Source organism: Chaetura pelagica, unplaced genomic scaffold (assembly GCF_000747805.2).
Source record: "Chaetura pelagica isolate M959 unplaced genomic scaffold, ChaPel_1.0 scaffold222, whole genome shotgun sequence".
Classification (NCBI taxonomy): Eukaryota; Metazoa; Chordata; class Aves; order Apodiformes; family Apodidae; genus Chaetura; species Chaetura pelagica.
This window is the reverse complement of record NW_009952711.1, coordinates 6,637,015-6,652,839: the sequence shown is the minus strand read 5'-3', so window position 1 is coordinate 6,652,839 and position 15,825 is coordinate 6,637,015. Positions and strand designations below refer to the sequence as shown.

Sequence of the window (15,825 nt, the reverse complement as noted above, 5' to 3'; positions counted from 1 at the left end):
ATTCCTGCTCACCATCCTGCATCAGTTATGATTGTTTGAAGAGAGGATTGTTTCCATCAGTTAGATTAAAATTAATCTTAGAGATAATTTGGCTGGGGTGGCTCTCAAAAATCAGCTGTGAAATAAACAAAATACAGAATTCCCAAAAGTTACTAAATCTGCTGCACCAGAGCAGCATCAAACACATCCTTCATCCTAATAGGAGTAATCCCATCCAGAGGTGGGATGGGCTACTTCAGAAACAATTAAAAAAAATAATAAATAAAATGAACTGCAAACTCTTCTCATTGGCACAACTAACTAAAAAATATAAGGAAACCCTGGATGATTCTTTCTACCTGGATGCAGGAAGAATACTAGTGGTTTATTATAAAGGACCATATTCCTTACGCATCCTGTCTTGTGAAGTATGGATACTGTACCTGACACAAGCCTCCAGTCAACATGAGAACTCTGAACAAAACACACAATAAAAAAAACCAACCTAGTGCAAACATAAACTGTCTGGTGTCCCTCACCTTTTCTTCTATCTTTTTCTGCAGCTGCTGAACCCTGTAGGAAAGCTGGATGTTCAACACGAAGCGACGGATGTTCTGGAAGCGGCGCCTGGCGAGCCAGGCACGGGCGTATTTCTGGAGGATCACGGCCTTGTGCTCTTCAAGCATCTGTAAAACAGAATGTCAGCATATGTCTCTAATTATCTATGAGTCAATCAGCATCAATTATAACTCTAAGTGAATCTACATACACTGCTAAGGACAAAGCTTCCCATGGAATTATAAGAACACTGAACTACCCAGTGTGCAGACACCTCTGAATCGCTGCAGCAACCACAGCAAGTGATCTGCATCAAATATAAACCAGAGTTCTTGGGATCTCAGAGGTGAGATCTAAGCTCTTGCCTATCAGTATTTTATAGTAACAATATAAAAGTAGAGTAGAAGATAGGAGAACTGGAAATGCAAAAGGTAAAGTATTAGGGATCACTGCCCTTGCCTCCATCTTCCTAACAGAGCAGTAGCTGTTTCCAGTTACTGAAATCAAACTTGCACAGGCTGTACCTTCCGGTACTTTTTTCTTGCGAGGAATCCTCTTGCATAAGCTTGAATTGTTACAGCAGCCACATGGATGAGCTGGCAAAGTCTACGGACCAGGTAACCCCGACAGTATTTCTGAATGATGATAGCTGCCCACGTTTGCTTCAGAGTTCTTGCAGTTATTGCTTGCCTTAATTCAAAAGACAGTAAAGTTTACTTAGGTCACATGAGGTTTCTCATGCTCATCCCCTCAGTCAGCCAAAGCAAACTTACAAAAAAAGAAAATATTGACAACAGGCACCCACAATCTAAAATCCAGCTTTTCCTTCAGTCAAAGTGAAAGAGAAGGAAGTATCCACAATCTTTGAAATCAGTTCCAGAAGCAATAGTTCTGATGGTCTCTTTCTGAAAATTTCAAAGCCTACCTAGAGCCATCATCCTCTCAGTCTGCTCTGTGAATGACTGGAGTAGTTTCTCTGCTGTGTAACATCTTATAGTAATTTGCACACACCAGTTTGTAGACCCATGTAAATTGCTTTTCCTTTATGCCACCTGATTTCTCCTCCGGCCCTGAAGCCACACACAGTGAGCCTAAGCCTAACTGGGTCACTCCTCACCAGCTAAGGCCTGGGCCCAGAGGCAGGCAGGCCTCTCAGGAATCTGGCAGACGTGGGTTTGTTGTCTGCTGAACTTCCCTCATACCAGCTGGAGAGCTCAAACATTTCCAAGCCCGTAACTACAACCAAGAGGACATGGAAACACAATCCAAATCGCTCTTCCATAAAAACCAGGTTTCCAAAGGAGCGTTTGCCCTTCACTACCCCCCAGCAGCCCCCAGGCCCCGGCCAGCAGTACCGCACAGTGCGCTGCCCTCGGAAGTACTGCTGGATGGTCAGGGCCGCGCGCCGGAGGCGGCCGAAGCGCCTGCGCTGGAACCAGCGCACAGTGCGCTGCCCTCGGAAGTACTGCTGGATGGTCAGGGCCGCGCGCCGGAGGCGGCCGAAGCGCCTGCGCTGCAACCAGCCCCGCACACGCCTCTGGATGGCCACGCAGGCGCGACGCAGCCGGTCCGAGCGCAGCTTCTCCAGGTAGGCAACCTGCCCTGCCCGGAAGAAAATCTTGGTTCTCCCAAACTGAAACTGGTTGTGATCCTGGAAAGAGAACACAGCGGGTATATTCAGGTTTCAGTTTATTGCTGTCGACCAGACGCTCTCTTCCTTTTATAAACTGTCGCTTCAGGCAAGCTCTCCTGAAATGACATGACCTTGCTACATCAGAATAACCTCTCTGCCTGCTCTGTAGACATGAGTTTATGGAGGAAAAAAATCCACTTAGCAGGAAAGAAGCAGAGAACTCCCTCCAAAAATCACGTGCTAGTGATGCCAAATCATAGGGAGGATCTGGCCTTGAAAGCGACTCTTCACCCCCTGCTGCCGGTCTGGTACCTTGGGCTCAAAACTACCTTTTAGTGCATGTCTGGCCTTGAGTCAGTGAGCTGCGTGAGCAAAGACTCCAGGGAGAGGCTGTTTTTAAGCTCAGGCTCTCATCCTTGGGCTGTGCTGGAATGATGTTGCAAGGACACCCATGCTCCACCTGAACCACCCCTGAGGCTGAACCCCAACACTCTGACCTGAACCATGGGCTTGACCCGGATCAGCCCCACCACCACAGGCTGGCCCAACAGACAGGAGCAATATGCCAAAGAGCACATTTTTAGAACAGTTCTCCAATATGATGCATTTCACCATCAAAAGCCCTCTAGGATGCATAAACTTCTAACACTTGACAAACATCTACCATTTACTTCTTTCTGGTTTGTAAATAGAGATAAAATATCTTCCATTTTACAAGTGAAGGTATTAAGCAGAGGGGTTCAATCATTTGCCTACAACCACATCAGGACCATGTCACATCAGAAAGTTATTGACTCACCAGCCTATGTTCAACACACTGAATCAGGGAAGATAGTAATAGTGTAAATATCTTTCCTATTTGAGGAGTGAGATACTGCTCTTGGCGAACCAGGTCTTTAACTGACAATAGATGCTGTGACACCTGACAGGTCAGTGCACACGGACTTACCTGGATGAGCCGCTGCAAAACAATCTTGCAAATCTGCTTTTTATCATTGATGGCAAGTTCCTGCTGGGTCATCAGAATGCTGTAACGGCTGAAGAACTCAATGTAAGTCCACCTGGAAAAAGCAAAGTTAGCAAATGCAACGCATTTAAGAGACAGCCGAATACTTTTTGCCAGAGGGAGGCCCCTGCTGTCATTACCTGGATGGGTAGCTCTGTGCACTGATCCGAATGGTTTCCAGAACACCACATGCTCGCAGCTGCTGAGTCACTCTTTTTGAATCAAACCTAAGAAAGCAGAGTTCTGTTTTACATGTGTGATGGGTTTGGCATGCTATAACAATGACAATATTTTTTTCTTCTGCCCATAGGATGCAGGTCTTCCTACTTTTCATATGGGGTCTTGCTTGGTTTTTTTAGTATGTGGTAGGGAGTATCTGAGTCTTCTTTTTCTGCCTCAACACAAAAGAAAGACTATATTTATTATTTTCTTATAAAAAGTCCTGTTTCTCTTCAATATTAACTGTAAAAACTAGTATCACCAAGTGGCAAAGAATTGTGCCACTCTCAGTGCAAACCATACACAGAAATAAATTATTTTTTACTTCATCTATCCTGAAAGGAAAAATACATTCTGTGTGGGAATCTGTAAGAATTTTGCTTGCTGCTATGTAGCTACTGTGAAACAGAACAATACTCTTTTGATTTGAGGGGTACTGTAACAGCTCCCACCACTAACACACTTACTCAAAAGGCAACTTCTCATCGTTTGGCTTTATGCACCGTACGTAGTGAGGAGTGGTGGCATTGAGGGTCACCATCAGCAGGGACAAAGAACTCCGGAACTAGAAAATACCAGACACAACAGTTTTGCTAATGAAACATGTACAGCTAAGGAAGAAGTAACATCTTAGTTTTTTAGTTCTTTGTGAGGGATTGAATGGATACTGAGATATTTTCTTAGGGTTTAGAAAATCTAGTGGTCCTGATGTACCTCCCAGTCTCCTGTACAGAAATTAAACACACCTACTTACACACAGACCTGGAGCACGGCACTGTGGCTGGCTCGTGCTGTACTGAAAACTGGATAGTACCCCAAGAATAGTCATGGAATACAGCACCACAGCATCCAACTGTCCAGCACACTTCCCTGAGAGCAGCAGCACCACAGAATAGCCCATTTAGGTTGTACCTTACTGCCAACAGTCGTTCGGAGCTGTTTGTTAGGTGACTTGAGAACAGGTCTTGCAGATTTGATGTTTATAGTTGAACTGAAAGGTGAAATGGACACTGGATTGTCTTGAAAAAAATTTGCACACAGATGAAACTAAAAGTGTGGTGAAAGATTCACAGTTAAATACTGTGTAACTGTAGTATCGTTTAAATAAAAATTACACCTACTGTAACATAAAATGCAAACCCCCTCCCATCTTAATGCTGAGGCCACATATTGCAGGAGTTGGAATCAGATCTTTAAGCCACAAACAATAATTGAAGAAACAGCTGCAACCATTCTATGTCTGTTGTGAAGCACTTCCACCTTTCACAGACAAAACTCAACAACTGTTATGTGGGCCTGCAAAAGCTATTTCAATATGACTAAACATGGACATAAATAGAGAACAGAGGTAAAAAGTAAAACCACTTAGGGTTGTATTTTCACAATATCTTATTTTGCTCCTATTAAGTTAGTTCTCTAACAGCAATCCTGCAGTTTCAAGGCTGGAGACCTGAAAGGGGAAGGGTTTTCAAGCAGATGGGAAGTGTCAGGCACTTATGAGACACTGGGTGTTTTCCCTGCCCTGGCATTCTCCTAATCTCTTCTGAAGAATAAACAAAGGCAGCTGTTAATGATAAGCCACCTATCAGTGCTACATGTAATGACTATAAAAAAAAAATAAAATAAAATTCAGTGAATTGTTCAGTTTCAAGGATTGCAAAATGTTACTCAAGGGAGAAACCAAAAAATGCTAACATAGGTAGCAAAGTAAATACACATAGATGATAAAGTTGAATACTATGTTTTTCCATCTTGTGTATTATTTTGATGTTAAAAACACAGACTTGTAGAATATTAATAAAAATTAAACTAATTGATTCAACCTCTGAAAAAACCTTTTTACCAGAACAAATATTTTAAAATCGGATCTGAATGAATTCCAACAAAATCAGGTATTCAGAAAATTATTCATTATTGACTGGTGACAAACCTTGCTCTCCTTCAAGATTTCAACCAACACTTCATGTACTGTATCTCTGTTTTTTTCCAGAAATCCTTCACTTTTATATTCTACCTGTGCAAACAGGTGAAATCATTAACATTTCAGTAATACATGAACAGTTAAAAAACCAAGAATTTTTATTTCTCTAAGCTGTGATGGCCAACAAGTCTTTGTTAGTCTTAAACAAGGTGGCTTAAACACTGCTTTTGCCAGTTTCATTATGACAAACACACACAATGTGTACTGCAAATGTAGAAGCCAGATAAACTTTCAGAATCCACCATCAACTGCAATTTCCTTCTGCCTTCATTAGGAATTTCTTTCCTCCTCTCTTCATTGTTCTATGATTTCAAACCAAAATTCCCCCCCCCCCCAAAAAAAAAAGAATGCTACATTTGAAATGTAAATAACTGAGACTAAAATGTATACAGAATACAATCTTAACATTGCACTCATTTTCTGCCTATTTATCTTGATGAATTCTTTTTATACTTGCAAATTCATATCTTAAGCACCTGTGTTTAAATGACACGTTAGGGGCATCATTACCAGTAAATAAATAGTGCCATGTATTGAAGATAGATTTTACAGAAACTGCAAACAAATGTGGTTTTCTATTTTCTATTTTTGTTTCTTTTCTGAATGAGCTACTGCAAGAAAGAGGGCGAAATAGCACTGGGTTGTTTACACTCTACCTTATCAGCAAAGTGCTGAATGATGAAGGACGTGTTTGACATCCTCGGCTTTTCAAAGAGCGTGTTTTTATTGACAAAATTATTATACAATTTTTGAAGCCAGTTTTCATCTTTTCCATGAGGCAACTGTAAAAATGAGAAGGGCAATCTCTTTAACAAAACACTGCTGGACTGTTAAAACAGAAGACCTGCTTGCTATCAATCAATCCTGCCTGAAAAATGCAGCTGCAGTGAGTTACCAGGCCAGATAACAACCAGCTTTGTCTTCTCAGAACAGCCAGAGGCTCCCACAGCAAATCATTTTAATAAAGGAGGTCATATTCATGATAATTAGAGTTAACTCTCTGATGAGTCTTTAAGCATTTTGTTGCAACTGGGGACAATCTGATTCCTGAGAATGCCAATGAGCAGAGTAACAGATAAAATAATGAGTTAGGGAATATTCCCTAATTTCTCCCACTTCACTTCATGGTTTGGATTCCTATGAGTCCGACTTGCCAGCATCACCAAAGCACCTTTAGAGACCATTTTAAGAGTGCTCATCTTTCCCTGCCCTGTCAGTTCTCCAGTGACAAAGCTACTTCAATAGGTTTAGAAGCCTAAGGGTGCTATGTACATGAAAAAAAAAAAAAAAAAAAAAAAAAAAAAAGCCTCAGGAATTGCTGCAGTCAGAAGAGAAGCACAGAGTGAAAAAGAAAAAAAAAAAAGACTAAAGAAGAAAAGGCAAAGATGCAGATTTGGTGCATTTGACAAGATCTTACAAAAAAAGGAAAGGAGGACTGTTGGTTTGTGGGGCTTTTTTTGTGTATTTTGTTTTTGGTGGGTTTTTTTTGGTAATAAAAGCAGTGATTTGTGGTATAACTGAATTTAGAAATATTAGTGGAAAAGACCTTGGAACTCCTGTTCAGGACAAGACTTATCACCAACACCAGATCAAGCTTCTGTTTGAACTCAAATCAAGGAAGTATCCGAAGATGGGGATCCCACTGCACCCCTGCTTAATCTGTTCTGCTACTGCACCACCCTCACAGTGAAGAAATCTACTTGCTGAGTTACCTATAATCAATAATCTAGCTTTAGGATCTTATTTTCATAAGATAAAATAGACATAAATGGCTTACAACTACAATTACCAGATAGAGGGCAGACACTAATGTTCTTTTTATGAGGAAAATGCTTTCCTTCTCATTTAAAAGGAACAAAATATGGATTCATCCACAACCTTTTTTATGAGCTCATAAACACAATAATTTTTTAATTACCAGGCACTCTTCATCCAAAAGCTCTAGAATTCCCATTTTAGCTTCAATCAGGTCAATGACAGGCTGGTTGTCATAGAAATCTATTAAAGTCCATGGGATATCTTCTTTCATATATTCTTCTTGTTCAAGTTTAAACACATGCTAGATATGTGAAAATTATGAATACATAAGGCTATAATTAAGGAAGCAAATATATACAACGAGCACGTGTGATTGTGTATATAAGATAGAAGAAAAATATTTATATATTTTGTGGTATAGTATTAATTTCTGTCTTGTAAGAAAATAGACTCAGAAAATGTCCATTTATATACGTATGTATTTATGTATATCTATAAAAATAAAATATTTTTAATCCATTACTGGATAGTCATTATCCAAAAATATCCATTCTTCCAATAAGAAAGCATTGGCTAATATCCCTCATTGATAACTTCAAAACTGAGGCAAAATAAAATAAAGAATATGACAAATAAAAGAATGTACCAGGTTAAATTGCTGCTGCAGTTTTTCATTAGCATAATTGATGCAAAACTGTTCAAAACTGTTCACATCAAACGTTTCAAAGCTGAAACATATTGAAGAAGAATAAAAAATTAAGGTGATGCAACAATATTAGAGACAAAAAAATAATTTGAATAGAAATGGCAATATACTTGAAAGACTTTGGAGCTATCCTAGTATTTCTACAAAAATTAAATAAGCATAAGACTAATGAAGATGCTAAGGGATTTCACAGCTTCCCTAGGAGGCAGTTACTACAGATAGCAGAGCTAAAAAAATCCATAGTTAAATCTGAAAGTATAATATCAAAAGTTAAATTTAAACCTGATCAACAAAAAAATACTAATATTTACAGCAAATATTTCCACTACTCTGAATTCTAAAAAACTTACATGACTACAACCTTTTATTAAAACAAACCCCTCCAAATTCATTAGTAGCACAAATTGAAAAGTGCCTCTTACAAGCTCCAAAGAAAAGGCACAAAGTAAAGTAAATTTGATTCTAGAGACGTTCTTACCCATAAATGTCTAAAACACCAATAAAAGTGTGTTGTTTGCCAGGGAACTGCAAAGCTTGGTTAATTCTTTCCACAATAAAGTCAAATAAATGGGAATAGATCTTCTTTGCCAGAGCATCCCTTGCATTAACAGCCTGGGCTCTTGTCATTGGCTTTATGACAGTCTCTGATGTAGTGATAATCTTTCGGTGGCACAACCATTGTACCATTTTGTCATAGTTTAAATCCAGAAGTTCACAGAATATACTGAGATGTTCATCTTTCACCTTGAAAGAAAACAAATAAATACTATTAGATTGTCTAGACAGTGAAATCTTGGCACTTCTGACATCAAACTAGGACTTCTGGATTGACAAGGGACTGTTCACTTCTTCATCTGGCACAACATCAAGAGGAGTTAAAACAAGTAATACTGGATAGAGCTCCTGATGTAAGGGAGAAAAACTCAGACTGGGTAAGATGCTCTGGATTAAGACATTGAAAGAAAAAGTTACTTCAGTCTCTGTTTAGGTGTCCTTGCTTTTTAGACTTGCATAGTCTGCTGGGACACATTCTGACCAGCTTTGACAATGCTCTTTCTCCTGTATCCTGCAGATAATCCCAAATGGCTTTCCTGACAGCTGTGGATTAATCCCATGTGGGGTTCTCTTAACCACATTTTGCCTTCGTTCAGATTTTCTGAACTTGGGCAAAAAACAGGATTCGTATCAACACTCACTGTGATTCTAAACAGATGAAGATGGAGAAATCTCTCAAGTGCACTGTATCAGATTTAATGCTGCCCTGAGACCCAGAGATGAGAAAAACTATTGCTAAAGAACTTCTGGCATAGAATGTAAGAGAAAATGCTGGTGAGAGAGCTACTTCCTTACACTGATGGATGATCTTTCATCTCCAACAGCTGTTATTTCCACATTGCCTAAGTGTAGGATTGCTGCCAGCATTTTAAAAACATCCATCTGAAAATCCTCCTTCAGACCTGAAAAAAACCAAACAGTTCTTGATTATTTTAAATACTCAGAAAGAGCAAAATTAATTGAAATAGCACAGTGCTTGATTACTTGCTCTGTTGTGTAGCCAAGGATTGCACAGCACCTCTGCACACTGCTGTGCAAAGCCCTGGTTCTGCCAACTTTCTGCCTGTCTGATCCAGTGAGAGATTCGGCATAAATTCCTGTATCTCCCCAAGTGCCAGATGAAATCTGGTTTGGCTTTCACATAAGCCAAATACAGGCAAAGAAGCTTTCAATTCTGCTTCTGTCACAGCACTTTAGCTGAAGGGCCAAGGAGACTCCAGCCCTTAGTGATTCCAAACACTAACTATGAACATCAAGAGCAAAGAGCTCTTTGCTCTTCCCTAGCACTTTTGAAACACCAACAGTGCTATAAGCTATGAAAGAAATCATTTTAGCAATTACTGCTACAGTTTTGGACATTTCAGAAACAATCTGCTTTTGCCTATTTCAGAAAAAAATAAGAAAATATATATTTTAAATTTATTGAAACGATATTCCCAGGAATTTACCCAGTAAGGCAAATGTCTTCTGAGTCTCCACCATATTTGCTCTGTCGTCAACTCCTTCTATTACTGGGCTGCCTCCCATTCTTGTGTAGTTAAATTCTTCTGCACTTCCTATAAATAAGAAGCAAAACTTGCAATGCTGGAAAATTCAGGACTAGAGATAGACACTGGTTAAAGACTCTTGTAACACCAGAAAATTAAAGATTATGTCAGATGACAGCTCTTCAGCAAGTCCTCTTTTTCTGACAGAAATCCATGAGCCTAACTCAGTTAAGCTGACATAAACTAGTACTCAGAATTTCTAGCAATCTTAATACTTCATCTAGTGAAAGAAGAGGAATGAAGACTGAGTAAATATATCCCTAAGGTCTGCTTCTCCCAGTCAGTACAAAAGCTTCCCTGTAGATACATTAATTGAGCCCCTGAACTGTCACTATAGCATCTGTCACCACAAAAAGTATTAGAATAACATTTCAAAGACATTTAGGTACTTAATCAGGCACTATTCAAGTTACTGGGGATTTGCTACCAAGTTCCATACAAGCAGGATTAATAGCTAAGTGACTTAATACTGCAAGTCCCTTTGTAAGGCTGGGAGATTTATACTATAAAGCACTTAACATCTTAGCATTTGAAAATACAATCTTCAAAATCCTGTGCTGAAAAAATGAAGTATAGGTTATTTTCTGGAGACCTACCCAATTTCAGATGCTTAAATTCAGGTTGCATGGCAGATGCACACAACTGATAGAATATATGGTAGTTTCTCTCATTCTCTGACTGTAAATTAAAACAGAGAATACCATTACAGAAAGAAAAGAACCAAAACAAAAAAAAACAACAAAACAAACACCAAACTAAAAATCAAACCAATCAAAAACCAGAAAATTGATAGACAACACTACTGTAAAGAGATCATGATACTTGAAGGCTAAATTCTGCTGCAACACAGTTTGGCAAAGAAATTGCCTAATATTGAAATTGCACATCCTAGACTTCACAAAGAGCTCTGAGGGTGATAAATTCAAGTATAATGTTATTCCCTGAGTTCTTCCACCTAGGCTGTTACTCTGGTAATGTCGTCAGCTTGAACAACCATCTACTAACAACAACTGACAAATATTGTCATGACCAACTGTGTTGGAGTGCCAGCTGAAACCCTGCCCCTTGGCAACTCAGAAAACTTCCTACTTCCAGCCATCTTTCAGGCAGTTAATATAAAGAAGAATTTTTCACAGTGCTTAAAAAGTTACAATACCACTACAAAGGAAAACTTTGTAAAAATAGTTTTATAAAATTAAATGCTTTAATAGATCAGCACAATTATGGTCTGACACTGCCCTATCTCTGTACACTGTTCCTTTCCAGATACAATTGGCAGATGTTACTATTGTGACTGAAAGTCACAGAATTCTCAAATACTTCTTGCACTTATCTTAGGGAATTGTCCCCGAGATACATCCTCCTCTTAACATAAAGAAGAACATGGAATAGATTTGTTTCTTATTATAATTAAGATTATGTCCTGTTAAAAAATAAATCAAATGCTGATTAGACACAGTATTCAGAACTGCACACAACATTTTCTACATGAAACTAGTAAAAGGGTAGTACATCAGTTACTAAACTGATAACTTTAATTTACTCACCTGAAACACAACTCTGGATTTCTCAAGCAGATATGTTCTCATGTTAGCTCCAATTATTTGGTAACTCTGATCAAAACTGATTTCACTGTATTTTCCAAATCGGCTGCTGTTATCATTCCGTGTGGTTTTTGCATTGCCAATAGCCTACAAAAATGACAAACTTTTAGAATTTGTTTTACTTACTTGCATCTTTTCTAAGAATAATTTTGTCAAAATATGATTCAACTACAACTTCCTGAAACCAAAAGTGCAGGAACCAAAGGTGCATTGAGCTGTGAGATTTAAATTTTGAGGCTCAAATCTGAAGATAAGCCTCAAGTCCAATAGTGTAACTGTACACAAACTATTCCAGAAATTACATTTTCTCACCATAAGGAACATTAACAGACTATATTCCAATTAATAAAAACAACCAAACAACTTGTTCAACATTGTTTTCTCATCATCTACTTAGCAGGATGTGGTGAGATAAAACCCTGGAGGCAAACTAGTGCCTCCAAAGGGCCACTGGTAAGTTAGGCAGGACCTGTGTATTCCTCAAGCTGACTACTTCTTTCCAGCAGTGACATTCAGAGGCCAAACTTTTAATTTAGTTATCTAGCTCAGACAGTCAAAACATCCCTTAAGATTTCAAACAAGGCTTCCAGCAGCTCTCAGAATTCTTTCCTTGATGAGTACAGACTTGACAGACACACTGAAACTCACCTCGGTTATTGGATTTGTTGCCAGTACTTTATCCTCCACCCGTGCATTGCTGCTTGACTTGCTCACAGTGGCAAAGTATCTCATAGTGTATCTTGCAGACACAGTCTTTCCAGCTCCTGACTCTCCACTGACTATAATAGACTGATTTTTGTTATTTCTAAAACCAAATAAGCAGACAGTTTAAATCAGACATGTCTAAAACGCATGTATACATGTAAGAATTATATATATGAAACGAATGTATGAAAACAGAGCTGTGGTCAACTCTCCTGTCAGTTCCATCCTTCATCTATTGCTCTCTTATACCCCTTTGGTTGTAACCTGCAGGCTGATGTCACTGCTATTCACTCAGCTAAGATGGTGTTTTGTCCCTCATCAAGAATGAAAACAGTTAAAAGGTCTGGAAATTCCTCAGCTGGTTAAGGAATTACTCCTCCTCTAGTTAAGTTAACCATTCAAAGGTATTCTTTATGCCAGTGGCACACACACAGTTAAATTAAATTACGATCAACACTGACTGTCACTGGACTTCAAGTGTTACTTATGACATTAACCAACATACTGGACCTTGCCATTTGCTTGTATGCCTCTTCTGCCACAGCAAATATATGTGGATCCATGTCCCCCATGTTTTGCCCACTGTAGGCATGGATAATAGCATCTCCATATATTGGCAGCTGCTTGTAGGGGTTTATTGCAACCAAAATTATTCCTACAGCCAAGTGTAGAAAACAAAACAGAGGTTAGTTCAAGAAAATGTCAGGGTTTGGCAACAACAGCTACACTGATACAAAGCAGCAATACTTTCTAAACTAAGAGAACCTGATCAACAAACAAGTCACTCAAACAAAAATGCGTTAACTTGAATGAGTTAAAATACACTCATATCGCAAACTACCCCAAGATTATTTTCTTTTGACCATTTTTTTTAAACCCTGTCTTCTCCTTTGCTTACCACTATAGGTGTAGATAAGCTTAGACTCCACAAAACGGACTTTTAGGTTGTGCAGAACAGCAGGTTCATGGAGATAACTAAGTGCAGTGAGATCATTTTCACCAACAAGTATGTCAGGATTTCTTAAGGGTGGCAAAGCAGCTGGATCCACAGGGTAATTCAGCTCCTGTCAACAAAAATTACTTGTAATTTCATAAAATACATTATGTTTGCATAAACACAAATTGATCTACCTTTACATGAAGTTAGCAGGTTTCATGGAACCCTGTTTGATCTTGTATTTCATCAGTTCCATACATCTCACTGAACTTAGGGAACTGGGAGATCATGAAAGAAAGATGGAGCCTTTTGTTGCTTATTACAAAGAAAGCTACATTCTCTTTATTTATAACAAAGTACTGAGATCTGTAAAAATGTGAAATGTGTGTAGTGTTCTAAGCACATGTGCATTTCAAGTACAGAGGAAAAGAGCAGACCAGCTGCAACTGAATGAAAGTTAACTCCTGGTCAGAGCTGAAGTCAGTCCTAAAACTATCCTTACTTGTAACCCTTCAGTTTTCTTTACACAAAGTTCAAAACTCACTTCTCTTTCTTTCAAAAAATTCATTTAATCCTACATTTAACACTTGTCTTTACTGACCAGGAATGCAGAAATTCAGAAGTACTGTTTTAAAAATTGTCAATCTGTAAAGAACCTAAGATACCAAAATTAACAGGTCTTAATTCTGCTTTAGGACAAAAAAAAAAAACCAAAACAACCACAACAGCTGTATCTGTGAGATAACTATGCCTGCCTTGCATTTCTGATTTACTTCAACCTAAGATGAGTTTCAGTGCTTGTTTCAAAAGTCAAGTGGTCTTTCTTCTTTGAGGAACATGTTCTATACTAGTGTGATATGGAGAGTAGAAGTGCACTCTTCATACTTATAAATCACAGCTGCCTACTGTACCAATTGCAATGTGGTAAAATTCTGGTCACTGCAGCATTAGCATCAAAGAAAATATGGACAAGGAAATTAGATCCTGTAATGGGGAATCCTGTGTTTCTGCATAAACATATCTTAGCAAACCCCACAATAATGAAGGCTTTTCTCCTTACAGTTCCATCTTCTAGCTGCACACAGAGAAAATGGTCTCCAGGTTTGTAGTTTTTTGTGATTTCTGCAGACTGCCAGACTTCTTCATTATCAGGGATCCAAACCCTGTTGTACTACAACAGAAACACAAGATAACAGATTAGCTATTATCATCATACCAGACTAGCAAAAAATAAAATCGTTTTCAAATGTCAAGTGCAACCTAAAAGCTGAACTGGATGCCAGGACATTTTAGGAATATTATTGGCTCTGTACAGCAGGCTGTACTTCTGTGTTTCAGTTGTTTTTCAGGAAAGAAAAAAAAGTAAAAATGAGCAGACTCGTTAATCTCAGACATGCTTCTTCTACTCCTGTTTAGTGGAAAGTCTGCAGAACAATGGAGTGCAGGAAAGTGAACAAGGGCCAGATTGTTGCTAGGATCTTCCAGCCCTCTAACACTGAACAAAGAGAATGAAACACTCTTGTGGCAGAGCCCAGATTTCTAGATTTCAGATGAGTACCAGAGAAAGCATCTCATTTACCAGAATCCAGACAATCACCTCCCTGAATTCAAGTACAGGATACTGAGCTTAGAAAGCACTTTGCCATAGGCACAGATGCAGACACAAGAAAGATTCTGCACAGTTACCTTTCTTTTAGTGGGACTGAAATGCAACCTCCAAACAGCATTTTCCCCTGTTCCAGGGCAAACTTCAAAGACTACCGGCAGATTTCTTTCTTCACAAGCAATCAGCTGGCTTAGCTGAGTTCAGTCGCAGGGAAGGTACTTTAGCTCTGCCCCAGGAGCAAAACATCCTCCCTGAAAGCACTTATTTCCAATGGAAGCAGATGAACAGTAATTTTCTTTTAGGTATTTGAAGAGAATGACCTCTAGTCTTCTGAAGTATAAATGTTTGAATGTAAATTACACTGTTCAAAATATCTACTTCTCCAATGCTGAAGCTGTAGCAACATTTTCAAGCAACATCTGCCCTTGGAGCCATAGGAAATACCCTACAAGCTATAGGAAACAGCATTCCTTAGAAAGAACATCACACAGCTGGCAACATCAGCAAGTCAGGAATTTCTTTACTGATGTGGAGTGTGTCCCCCTCAACTTGCCAGAGTTTAGAAAAGCAACATCATCCCTAAAAGTCCCCCGAATGCATCAACTATGCATCAAATGAAACTGGTTTTAGTAACATTTAAATAATTTCTGCTCAGGGATTTGCAATTTGAGATCACTTCTGACACACCACCACCTTCCATAAACCCTGGTGCAAAATATGTTTATACCATGTTGCACGTGTCTCAGATGGCAATGAAGAGATCACTGAAGATTGCACCTGGATGTAAGGAGAAGACAGCAGAAAGGGCAGTGGTGTCAGAAAAAAAAAGCCTGAAAATCACCAGTACATGCAGGTACTGGGTTTCTTATGGGCTGTCTCTCCTCTAACTGGTGACAAAGTGACACTGCCAAGCACAGAACTCTTCAGTCCCTGGCTGCACAAGCAAACATGCTGTATCATCTACTTCCAGTATCTTTCTCTTTTGATAGCCAGAACCCTTAATTTATTTCCCCTACCCTGGCTATATTCAT

General features: G+C 39.0%; 1 protein-coding gene across 1 annotated transcript in view; it reads right to left on the bottom strand.

Annotated features, from left to right (window-relative positions):
• MYO5C (myosin VC) overlaps positions 1-15,825 on the bottom strand; it is a 30,049-nt gene extending 14,224 nt beyond the window's left edge. The window contains exons 1-21 of the mRNA XM_009994545.1: positions 15,811-15,825; positions 14,249-14,359; positions 13,150-13,315; positions 12,762-12,906; positions 12,195-12,351; positions 11,490-11,633; positions 10,539-10,620; positions 9,844-9,951; positions 9,191-9,297; positions 8,319-8,584; positions 7,781-7,862; positions 7,295-7,435; positions 6,033-6,158; positions 5,326-5,409; positions 4,308-4,442; positions 3,863-3,960; positions 3,317-3,403; positions 3,120-3,231; positions 1,974-2,188; positions 1,062-1,227; positions 519-665 (exon numbers count right to left, since the gene is read on the bottom strand). Coding sequence (XP_009992847.1) covers positions 519-665; positions 1,062-1,227; positions 1,974-2,188; positions 3,120-3,231; positions 3,317-3,403; positions 3,863-3,960; positions 4,308-4,442; positions 5,326-5,409; positions 6,033-6,158; positions 7,295-7,435; positions 7,781-7,862; positions 8,319-8,584; positions 9,191-9,297; positions 9,844-9,951; positions 10,539-10,620; positions 11,490-11,633; positions 12,195-12,351; positions 12,762-12,906; positions 13,150-13,315; positions 14,249-14,359; positions 15,811-15,825 — 2,694 coding nt within the window. The remainder of the gene's footprint in view (positions 1-518; positions 666-1,061; positions 1,228-1,973; positions 2,189-3,119; positions 3,232-3,316; positions 3,404-3,862; positions 3,961-4,307; positions 4,443-5,325; positions 5,410-6,032; positions 6,159-7,294; positions 7,436-7,780; positions 7,863-8,318; positions 8,585-9,190; positions 9,298-9,843; positions 9,952-10,538; positions 10,621-11,489; positions 11,634-12,194; positions 12,352-12,761; positions 12,907-13,149; positions 13,316-14,248; positions 14,360-15,810) is intronic.